Raw genomic sequence first — 12058 nt, forward strand, 5'->3', positions numbered from 1 at the left:
GTGTCCCGACTAACGTTCTTTAAGTCTCTGACTAACGTTCTTTAAGTGTCCCGACTAACGTTCTTTAAGTGTCCCGACTAACGTTCTTTAAGTGTCCCGACTAACGTTCTTTAAGTGTCCCGACTAACGTTCTTTAAGTGTCCCGACTAACGTTCTTTAAGTGTCCCGACTAACGTTCTTTAAGTGTCCTGACTAACGTTCTTTAAGTGTCCCGACTAACGTTCTTTAAGTGTCCTGACTAACGTTCTTTAAGTGTCCTGACTAACGTTCTTTAAGTCTCTGACTAACGTTCTTTAAGTGTCCTGACTAACGTTCTTTAAGTGTCCTGACTAACGTTCTTTAAGTCTCTGACTAACGTTCTTTAAGTGTCCTGACTAACGTTCTTTAAGTGTCCTGACTAACGTTCTTTAAGTCTCTGACTAACGTTCTTTAAGTCTCTGACTAACGTTCTTTAAGTGTCCCGACTAACGTTCTTTAAGTGTCCCGACTAACGTTCTTTAAGTGTCCCGACTAACGTTCTTTAAGTGTCCCGACTAACGTTCTTTAAGTCTCTGACTAATGTTCTTTAAGTGTCCCGACTAACGTTCTTTAAGTCTCTGACTAACGTTCTTTAAGTGTCCCGACTAACGTTCTTTAAGTGTCCCGACTAACGTTCTTTAAGTGTCCCGACTAACGTTCTTTAAGTGTCCTGACTAACGTTCTTTAAGTGTCCTGACTAACGTTCTTTAAGTCTCTGACTAACGTTCTTTAAGTCTCTGACTAACGTTCTTTAAGTCTCTGACTAACGTTCTTTAAGTCTCTGACTAACGTTCTTTAAGTGTCCTGACTAACGTTCTTTAAGTGTCCCGACTAATGTTCTTTAAGTGTCCTGACTAACGTTCTTTAAGTCTCTGACTAACGTTCTTTAAGTCTCTGACTAACGTTCTTTAAGTGTCCTGACTAACGTTCTTTAAGTCTCTGACTAACGTTCTTTAAGTGTCCTGACTAACGTTCTTTAAGTGTCCTGACTAACGTTCTTTAAGTCTCTGACTAACGTTCTTTAAGTGTCCCGACTAACGTTCTTTAAGTGTCCCGACTAACGTTCTTTAAGTCTCTGACTAACGTTCTTTAAGTCTCTGACTAACGTTCTTTAAGTCTCTGACTAACGTTCTTTAAGTGTCCTGACTAACGTTCTTTAAGTCTCTGACTAACGTTCTTTAAGTGTCCCGACTAACGTTCTTTAAGTCTCTGACTAACGTTCTTTAAGTCTCTGACTAATGTTCTTTAAGTGTCCTGACTAACGTTCTTTAAGTCTCTGACTAACGTTCTTTAAGTGTCCTGACTAACGTTCTTTAAGTGTCCTGACTAACGTTCTTTAAGTCTCTGACTAACGTTCTTTAAGTGTCCCGACTAACGTTCTTTAAGTGTCCCGACTAACGTTCTTTAAGTGTCCCGAGTAACGTTCTTTAAGTGTCCCGACTAACGTTCTTTAAGTGTCCCGACTAACGTTCTTTAAGTGTCCCGACTAACGTTCTTTAAGTGTCCCGACTAACGTTCTTTAAGTGTCCCGACTAACGTTCTTTAAGTGTCCCGACTAACGTTCTTTAAGTGTCCCGACTAACGTTCTTTAAGTGTCCTGACTTGGACCGATCATTTTCAAAATCACTCCGTCTTTCTGAATTGTTCTCATATCTCTACAAATGTCCTCACTTTCAAAAAATAAATGTTCTTTTTAAATGTCTCGACTTTCCAGGATGACGTCACTAAAGAGAACCGTCCTCTTTTATAACAAAGTCCACGTCTTCATCTTCACGTCCTCAGAAGGACAGAAGCACAAACACATGTCTGTCACCTTTCAGAGAGGAAAATATGAAATGATCTCCCACAACAAAGTGTTATTGAGTAACATTCTGCTCTCTCGTCTTCTCTTCAGTTATCCTGAAAAGCTTTTAGTGCATCTCTGCTCCCTCTCTGCTCCTTCACCGTCTCATCATCTTCTTCTCGTCTCCTCCTCTTCATTATCCAACACTAATCGATGCTGCGCCACAAATCAGCTCCAGCAGTTATAATTACGCTCACAGATTCATCACAGTCGTCTGACAGAATCCTATAACATCATCTCACAGCAAGGACGTCACGTTATTCAGCTGCAGATCAATTCATCACCATGATCGCAGAGGAGAGAAGGACGCAGAGGAGAGAAGGAAGGAAAGGAGAGAAGGAAGCAGAGGAGAGAAGGAAGCAAAGGATGAAACTGTGCAGCTGGTGTTAGGAGATAAAACCCAGAGAACCAACCAGTGAACAGAGACGATGTGGAAGAAGTACTCTGTGGCTCAATGGCCGCAGAGTAAAAACACTCATTTAAGAGTAAAAGTACTGCATTGAAAGTATCAGTAAAAGTAACAATAAACACCAAACAATGATCGATAGAAACTGATTTATTTACAAACCAGAAATTGTCATTGTTAATCTATATATAATATAAAACCTGTTGCATCTTTAAATGTTCATGTAAGAGATGCAGCAGCATTTGAATGCAGCTGCAGCTGATTTGACTTGTTATGCAGCTTCATATTTGATACGATTATTATGTCAAACTATTATTATGACACAAAACTATGGATCAGGTCGTTCGTTGAGCACTTCAGACTCAATATTCTGACCGTGAGGACAGACTGATCTCGTCCTACCTGTCCGCGCTGAGCGCCGTGAGCGTGAACACCGACACGCCGACCGAGGTGAGCTGGATGACGGGGATGAGTTTGCACGCCGCCTCGCCGAACACCCACTCCTCGGAGAAGTAGCGGAACGCGTCCACCGGCACGCAGGTGACCAGCAGCAGCAGGTCTCCCGCCGCCAGGCTGGAGATGAAGATGTTGGGCACGCTCCGCATGGCGCTGTTGGTGACGAAGATCTTCACCAGGGTGATGTTGCCCAGCAGACCCACGGTGATGATCAGGATGTACACCGAGGTCATGACGCAGCGCACGGCGAAGTGGACCGTCTCCCCGCCGTCCGAGGACGCCCACCAGCCGGACTCCTCGGTGGAGTTGGGGCTCAGAGCCTCGGCGTCTCCGGGCAGGGACGCGGGGAGGTTGGAGAGGAACTCGTCGTCCATCACCGGAGGGGGGGGCGGGAATATCCACGGAGGGAGCGGGATAAAGCGGAGCTCTGCGCAACGGGGGGCTCCGCGCGTAAAGACGCAACAACAGCGGGTTTTCTTTGTCTACTCCGACACAACCCGCGAGGAGAGAGAAACTTTGACGAACAAGTGTTGATCTGACTGAGATCTGCTCCTCTCACTGACTCACTGAGAGAGAGAGAGAGAGAGAGAGAGAGAGAGAGAGAGAGAGACCGAAGGGTGAGAGGCGACTGACGCTCATAAAGAGAAGGAGGTTCCTTTGACACTAACATAGACTCTCTCTCTCCCTCTCTCTCTACTGTGTGTGTGTGTGTGTGTGTGTGTGTGTGTGTGTCTGTGTGTGTGTGTGTGTGTGTGTGTGTGTGTGTGTGTGTGTGTGTTTGTGATAGAGAGAGATAAAGAGAGAGAGAGAGATCTGAAATACATCTAGCACTGAGAGAGAATGAGGAAGAAGAGAGTGATGGAGAGAATAAAACAATGTCAGAAAAAGAAATTCAAAGAGGAAGAGATTGTGGAAGAGAGGGATAAAGAGAGAAAGAGGGGTGACTAGAGCAGGGTCGTCCTTCAATCAGAGGATCGGTGGTTCGATCCCGGATCCGGTCCATGTCGATGCTTCTGTGGGTAAGACTTAACTATCTTGTATGAACGTGAGTTAGTCCTGATGGGCAGATGACACCTTATCATCAGTGTATGAATGGGTGAATGATGACATGTAGTTAAAATGCTTTCAGTGACCATTTACCGTGTGGACAGTGTTATTTGTACTGCCCTGAGCCAGTCCTAACTATAAACCTGAACCAGTCCTAACTATAAACCTGAACCAGTCCTAACTATAAACCTGAGTCAGTCCTAACTATAAACCTGAGTCAGCCCTAACTATAAACCTGAACCAGCCCTAACTATAAACCTGAACCAGCTCTAACTATAAACCTGAACCAGTCCTAAAACCTGAGCCAGCCCTAACTATAAACCTGAGCCAGCCCTAACTATAAACCTGAGCCAGCCCTAACTATAAACCTGAGCCAGTCCTAACTATAAACCTGAGCCAGCCCTAACTATAAACCTGAGCCAGCCCTAACTATAAACCTGAGCCAGCCCTAACTATAAACCTGAGCCAGCCCTAACTATAAACCTGAACCAGTCCTAACTATAAACCTGAGCCAGCCCTAACTATAAACCTGAACCAGCCCCTAACTATAAACCTGAGCCAGCTCTAACTATAAACCTGAACCAGCCCTAACTATAAACCTGAACCAGCCCTAACTATAAACCTGAGCCAGCCCTAACTATAAACCTGAGCCAGCCCTAACTATAAACCTGAGCCAGCCCTAACTATAAACCTGAGCCAGCCCTAACTATAAACCTGAGCCAGCCCTAACTATAAACCTGAACCAGCCCTAACTATAAACCTGAACCAGCCCTAACTATAAACCTGAACCAGCCCTAACTATAAACCTGAGCCAGCCCTAACTATAAACCTGAGCCAGTCCTAACTATAAACCTGAACCAGCTCTAACTATAAACCTGAACCAGCCCTAACTATAAACCTGAACCAGCCCTAACTATAAACCTGAACCAGTCCTAACTATAAACCTGAACCAGCCCTAACTATAAACCTGAACCAGCCCTAACTATAAACCTGAACCAGCCCTAACTATAAACCTGAGCCAGCCCTAACTATAAACCTGAACCAGTCCTAACTATAAACCTGAACCAGCCCTAACTATAAACCTGAGCCAGCCCTAACTATAAACCTGAACCAGTCCTAACTATAAACCTGAACCAGCCCTAACTATAAACCTGAACCAGCCCTAACTATAAACCTGAACCAGCCCTAACTATAAACCTGAGCCAGCTCTAACTATAAACCTGAGCCAGCCCTAACTATAAACCTGAACCAGCCCTAACTATAAACCTGAACCAGCCCTAACTATAAACCTGAGCCAGCTCTAACTATAAACCTGAACCAGCCCTAACTATAAACCTGAACCAGCCCTAACTATAAACCTGAACCAGCCCTAACTATAAACCTGAGCCAGCCCTAACTATAAACCTGAACCAGTCCTAACTATAAACCTGAGTCAACCCTAACTATAAACCTGAGCCAGCCCTAACTATAAACCTGAACCAGTCCTAACTATAAACCTGAACCAGCCCTAACTATAAACCTGAGCCAGCCCTAACTATAAACCTGAGCCAGCCCTAACTATAAACCTGAACCAGCCCTAACTATAAACCTGAACCAGCTCTAACTATAAACCTGAACCAGCTCTAACTATAAACCTGAACCAGTCCTAACTATAAACCTGAGCCAGCCCTAACTATAAACCTGAACCAGCCCTAACTATAAACCTGAACCAGCTCTAACTATAAACCTGAACCAGCTCTAACTATAAACCTGAACCAGCCCTAACTATAAACCTGAACCAGCCCTAACTATAAACCTGAACCAGCTCTAACTATAAACCTGAACCAGCTCTAACTATAAACCTGAGCCAGCCCTAACTATAAACCTGAACCAGCCCTAACTATAAACCTGAACCAGCTCTAACTATAAACCTGAACCAGCTCTAACTATAAACCTGAGCCAGCCCTAACTATAAACCTGAACCAGCCCTAACTATAAACCTGAACCAGCCCTAACTATAAACCTGAACCAGCCCTAACTATAAACCTGAACCAGCCCTAACTATAAACCTGAACCAGCTCTAACTATAAACCTGAATCAGCCCTAACTATAAACCTGAACCAGCCCTAACTATAAACCTGAACCAGTCCTAACTATAAACCTGAACCAGCCCTAACTATAAACCTGAGCCAGCCCTAACTATAAACCTGAACCAGCCCTAACTATAAACCTGAACCAGTCCTAACTATAAACCTGAACCAGCCCTAACTATAAACCTGAACCAGTCCTAACTATAAACCTGAACCAGCCCTAACTATAAACCTGAACCAGTCCTAACTATAAACCTGAACCAGTCCTAACTATAAACCTGAACCAGTCCTAACTATAAACCTGAGCCAGTCCTAACTATAAACCTGAACCAGTCCTAACTATAAACCTGAACCAGTCCTAACTATAAACCTGAACCAGTCCTAACTATAAACCTGAACCAGTCCTAACTATAAACCTGAGCCAGTCCTAACTATAAACCTGAACCAGCCCTAACTATAAACCTGAACCAGTCCTAACTATAAACCTGAACCAGTCCTAACTATAAACCTGAACCAGTCCTAACTATAAACCTGAGCCAGGCTGATGGGACAATGAGCATAATGAGATAATAAGAGAGAGAAAGGGGAGATTGACAGAGAGATACTGAGGATGACGGAGGGAGAGAGAGAGGAATACAGTTATTTCACATTAAAGGCTCTTTATATCTCGTTTTGTAGTTCTATAAAATGAGGTTTTTATAGTTTGATATATGCAGTATGTACACTACAGTGAGTGCTGAGCCTGTATAAGGCTTCTTATCTGAAGTCTTCAGATCCAGAGACATCGTCACAGGTCAGAGGAACACGGATCTCACCGTCTCTATGATGTGATTCCTGCAGATACGCCTCCCAGACATCCTGCAAAAGGCTGAGATTTCAGTTTTCAAGATTTCTAGCAACAAAACCGCCGTTGATTGGGACTAAAAAAGCTGCAGACAAGCAAAGAATCCACAGCATGAGTGGGTTAAACACACTGAGGGGCTTATCTTCTGCTGACACCTGCATGTTGCAGACCCAGAGCTCCACTGTGAGGTCTAATTCAGCGTGTCATTAAATGCTCACCATCGGGAATAAACCGGAGCCACAAACACAAACAACGTTTCTTTTCCTGCTTAATATTCTCTGTCCTCCATCAGATTGGGGTGTTTGATTATTTTCTTTTTTAAAAGCACTTAATGTAAAAACTACAGGGAGCCGGTGGCAGGTTCAGGGACAAGAGTCACATAAAAGCAGCTCGAGCAGCTCTGGGCTCAGCCCGTCTCTCAGAAGTGCTTTTTGGTGACTAACTCGCATCTGAATGAAAAGAAATTCAGTCCGCTGTTTTTTTGGCAAAAAGACACAAAAGCTGTCAGAATAAAAGGTCACGACTCACTTCATGATTCACGAGGTTCCTGCCTCCGAACACTTGTGACCCTGCAGAGGGCTGGAGATTAACGTCGCCATCTGGAGCTCAAATGGACTTAGAAGTTCACTTCTACAGGCCGAGTGTGTGTGTGTGTGTGTGTGTGTGTGTGTGTGTGTGTGTGTGTGTGTTGCTAACAGTCACAGATGGCAGTGTTTCCTCATAGCATGATGGCACTGCACAAGTTGGAATTTGAACATGTCCTTCAACCAATTGCTCCAAAAAAATATGAACAATGTCGCTTCACTGTGGTGTTAAAACAGCCGACGACGTGGGAGTGAGAGTGTTCTCCATCCACAGTTTATTCTACATGTTTGAGTAAAGAACCACATGGAACTGAGAGCAAAGAGCAAAGAGCAGCATTCTATGAAGCTAAGAATACAATTACAACAACATCAGGAGCATGTGATGTATACATATATATATATATATATATATATATATATATATATATATATATATATGTATGTACATATATATATATATGTATATATATATATGTGTATATATATGTGTGTATATATATATAAAACACTCCGCTAGCAGCTGTCGTCAGACCTGTCAGTCATGTTTCGATGTGACGTCATCGCTTCTCTCTGTGCTTTGATGGGTCCTCGTGTCCGAAGAACAGACAAAGCTTCCTGTGACACAGTACGACTGTGTCACAGGAAGCTTTGGGATCAGACCTTCAAAATAAAAGTACATAATCCCCCCCCCCCCCCCCCCCCCCTTCTGGTACCTTGTTGGACACTGGATCTGAAGCCCTCCTGCTCAAAGACACTTTAACGGTGATCTGACGCTCTTTAACTGTATTTATACCGTTATTACACATTTATATTCTGGTGTTTAGTCGTTTTTGTGCGATAAACTTACAAAAATCTCTCGAATCACATTTAAACTCACGTATTGAAAAAGTAACTTGTGCACACGTCTGGTAGTGACTTTGTTTTAGCTCTGAACATTGTTTACATTATATAATAAAATGACAAATGATTAAATTATAAAACCAAATATAATTGCGTTATCATCAATAACAAAGTGTTCTATTTATAACCCTAACGTTACATTCCTCTCGGTTTCCTCTCCAGTTGTCTTTATTCTGGTGTGTTTATTTTGAAAGCCGTGACAGGAAGTGCTCCAGGTGACTTCAGTCCGGCTCGACTCTGCTCTCTGACCCGAAAGGTCCCAAAAACTGGACGGAATGAGTTTCGGATCCCTGAGTGGAAAAAACAAAGAGGTGGAATGAACAACACGCCGCCAGGATTACGGTTGGTGTGTGGACTTCCTCCTTTATTTCACTTGGTCCAGTTTGGGATTTTGGAATTTTGGAACTTTGATTCTGGTTTCTGTGTTGGTGGCTCGTGACCCACCAACGGGACGGGGTCTGGGACTACAGCAGTATTTACAGTGTGTGTGTGTGTGTGTGTGTGTGTGTGTCACTATGTCTGTGACTTTCATTTCTGATCGTGATTTAGTCAAAAAAAGTGTGAATAAATGACCAGAAATTATTAATTTATCACATTTAAAAAGGAAAAATGATCAGACTGATGAATTTAACTCATATCAGAACAGGAACCTTTCAAAATAAAGCTCAAATTCTTTAGAATAACTGTAAAATGGATGTAAGTGCAGTTCCTTTACCTAACTGGGTGTATTTTTTCCATCTCTCTCTCTCTCTCTGTCTCTCTCTCTCTCTCTCTCTCTCTCTCTCTCTGCATTGTGTGTGTGACAGGAGTCTGTTTTTCGCTGACATAGTTCTATAGGGATTATAATGTAGGGGCCCATTGTCGGCCCCTGCGTCTCTGTTGTCCGTTTTCTACTGAGTGAGTCAATTGATGGAGGGATAAAAGGCAAAAACAATATGCATTGACATGGGCTTTCAGGGCAGAGGTGGGGGTGTGGGGGGGGGGGGGGGGGGGGGGGCTGTAGATTTTGTGGCCTTACTGTTGTCGGCCTCTAACCGGTGCCAGCAGCAAACCGGCCATGAGGGCCCAGAGCAGCCCTGGACTTAAACAGGGGACATCAACAGGCAGACCATGTCTTTAAACTACATCAAGAACTTCTACGAGGGCTGCGTGAGTAGATCACAGAGCGATTCATCCACGACGCCGGTCACTCGCTGCCTTTCATGGTGTGACGGTTACAGAGGAGCGAGTCTCCCCTCGAGGCTTTAAACACTAGAAAGACATCGATCTGTTTTCGGTCCCAGCTTTGTAATTCGTCTCTTAGCTTCCGTCTCTTTGCTTTGTGAGGGGGTCATTTGGACGTTTTTCTGAGGTAAACGTGATTTGACGTTATTGTCGGACGAGGTGGGAAACGTTCGCTCTCGATGGGTTTTTGTTCAGGGCCTCAGCGAGCCTCTGCATTTATCTGGCTGACAAAAGCTGTTTTCTCTTTGTCTCTCACTCTGTGTGTGTGTGTGTGTGTGTGTGTGTCTTTGTGTGCACATGTGTGTGTTGCATGTTATTAAAATGTGGATGTGTGTTTTTACTCATATATGTTTCTGTGTGTGTGTCTGTGGAAGACACATCATGTCTCTGTGTCTTCTGCATGTATCCATGGCTGCATTGTATGGTTGTGCCCGCTCACCTGTGTGTGTGTGTGTGTGTGTGTGTGTGTGTGTGTGTGTGTGTGTGTGTTCCAGCTCAGGCCTCCTACGGTGATAGGCCAGTTCCACACCTTGTTCTTCGGCTCGGTGCGGATGTTCTTTCTGGGCGTTCTTGGCTTCGCTGTCTATGGAAATGAGGCGCTGCACTTCAGCTGCGACCCGGATCGCCGAGAACTCAACCTGTACTGCTACAACCAGTTCAGACCCATAACGCCTCAGGTAGGACTAACCTCCACCGAAGGCTCTACCGAATGACACGGCGATCCTCTGGAACAATCTCGTATCTATGGACTGGAGCGGCATATAGTGCCGTACCCACAGGTGGTCACAATGTAGAGGCAGTAAGTGCTCATTTACACGAGGGCCTGCTGAAATCCATCAATCAGAAAGACGCATTTTATTTACCTGCTTAATGCGGGAACTCAATTTAAAACCAATGTGTCAAGTGATGAAAAATGTACAATTATTCTTTTCCATATTTATCGTTGCTCCACCTCTTCCTGCTCAAACTCTTTTCCTTCCTTTTACCCTTCCAACCCCATAACTTCTCACCGTTTCACACCTACTTTAGTTCATGTTCACTTCATTCTTCTTGTCTTCCATCACATATTTCAGGAACTCTGTTCTTTATCCCAGTGTGTCCTTCCATTGGCTCGTCTCACTCCACTGTTCCCTTCTTCCGGCCCTCTCCAGGTTTTTTGGGCGTTACAACTGGTAACGGTGCTCGTCCCTGGTGCTGTCTTTCACCTCTACGCAGCCTGTAAGAACATCGACCAGGAAGAGATCCTTGAACGACCGCTCTACACCGTATTCTACATCATTTCTGTTCTTCTACGCATCATTCTGGAAGTCATCGCCTTCTGGCTACAAAGCCACCTCTTTGGCTTCCAGGTCTGTACATTTAAAACTTGATCAACTCAATAGAGTGCTTGTCCACGTCACAGTTGTGCATTTATCCGCCCGTCCATTTACAAGTGGCCACTCCTGGCTATTGTCATGGTGACAACAAAGGGTGTGCAGATACCCCTTACAACCTTTTCTCCAGGAAATACTTTCAGTTCCCCCTCGGGGGGGGGGGGGGGGGGGGGGGGGCACCAAAGCTCTCCCCGGCCAGATAGGAGGTGTAATCCTTCCAGCATACCCAAGTTGCCAAAGGTCCCTTTCCTTATTTTGTTACCTGGAACACCTCTAAAGAAATGCGACTCGGGGACGCCTTCATATAATAATGGAATCATATCGTCAGGATCCCCAAAATATTAAACTTTGCCAGGCAAGCCTCCCTTTGGAGAACCTGCAATCAGTGCAGTTGTCAAAATAGCCTAGTTCCACTCCAAAAGTTAGGAAGCACTTCATTGACAATTGCACCAATTTAAAAATGCTTGTAGGTTGGCAGAGGAAGACAATGTGGCTCTGCTACTGCAGGCAATGAACAACAGGAAGAAGCTTTCAGTGCATGTGGTCAACCAAAGAGGTGGATAGAACAGTGCAGTTGGTAGTGTCCTCCATGCATCCACCCTGTCTGGTGATGATAACACCAGCTAAAGGTGATGGAATCTACATCCTGCTAGCAGGGTGGTGTCCCACATCACAAAAGCTCTGAGCATTTCAAGATGGTTCCTGGAACATGACAGCGACAACTTTGTCCTCTTATACGCTGGCCAATACCACATCTTACAACACGACAGAATGGAGTTGGTGGGCCTGCCCGGTACATAGACCCAACAAGAGAATAACTCGATAATAAGACAATATTACCCAGCAGAATTGCACAGTGTCATTTATCAGAGAGACATAAGGATCGGAAGTTCAGATAATTATAAACTCATCACCACCTCATGTTTCTCTTTTTGTCCCCCAGGTCCACCCGCTGTACATGTGTGATGCCAGTGCTTTGGAAAAGACCTTTAATGTGACTAAGTGCATGGTGCCAGAACACTTTGAAAAAACCATCTTCCTCAGTGCCATGTACACCTTCACTGTGATCACCATACTCCTCTGTGTTGCTGAGATATTTGAGATACTTTGCCGACGTCTTGGTTATCTCAACAACCAATGACACACACAAGCACACGTGAAATGACTAAGAGTGAATATATATGAACTATTTCTGCCCGTTTTTAATCGGGCTCTTGGTTGGCTACTGCGGGACTTTCATAAAACCGGAAGCTGATGTAAGACCGAAACCTCACCTGTTGTCCATCTTGAGTGT

General features: G+C 44.3%; 2 protein-coding genes across 2 annotated transcripts in view; one reads left to right on the top strand and one right to left on the bottom strand.

Annotated features, from left to right (window-relative positions):
- The window catches only part of nmbr (neuromedin B receptor), a gene marked incomplete at both ends in the record, with an annotated part of 27946 nt that extends 24849 nt beyond the window's left edge, over nt 1-3097 (bottom strand). The window contains one exon of the mRNA XM_079180142.1: nt 2670-3097. Within this exon, the coding sequence (XP_079036268.1) occupies nt 2670-3097 (428 nt within the window). The remainder of the gene's footprint in view (nt 1-2669) is intronic.
- A 6180-nt stretch (nt 3098-9277) lies between these two features.
- Nucleotides 9278-11905, top strand: gje1a (gap junction protein epsilon 1a; the record flags this gene model as incomplete). Its single annotated transcript, XM_079180147.1, has 4 exons — nt 9278-9316; nt 9886-10068; nt 10543-10740; nt 11708-11905. The coding sequence occupies 4 exons, from the start codon at nt 9278-9280 to the stop codon at nt 11903-11905; spliced, it is 618 nt and encodes a 205-aa protein (XP_079036273.1).
- Between the last annotated feature and the right edge of the window lie 153 nt (nt 11906-12058).

The sequence above is a fragment of the Pholis gunnellus genome (genome assembly GCF_910591455.1).
Source record: "Pholis gunnellus genome assembly, chromosome: 19".
In the NCBI taxonomy this organism is placed as follows: Eukaryota; Metazoa; Chordata; class Actinopteri; order Perciformes; family Pholidae; genus Pholis; species Pholis gunnellus.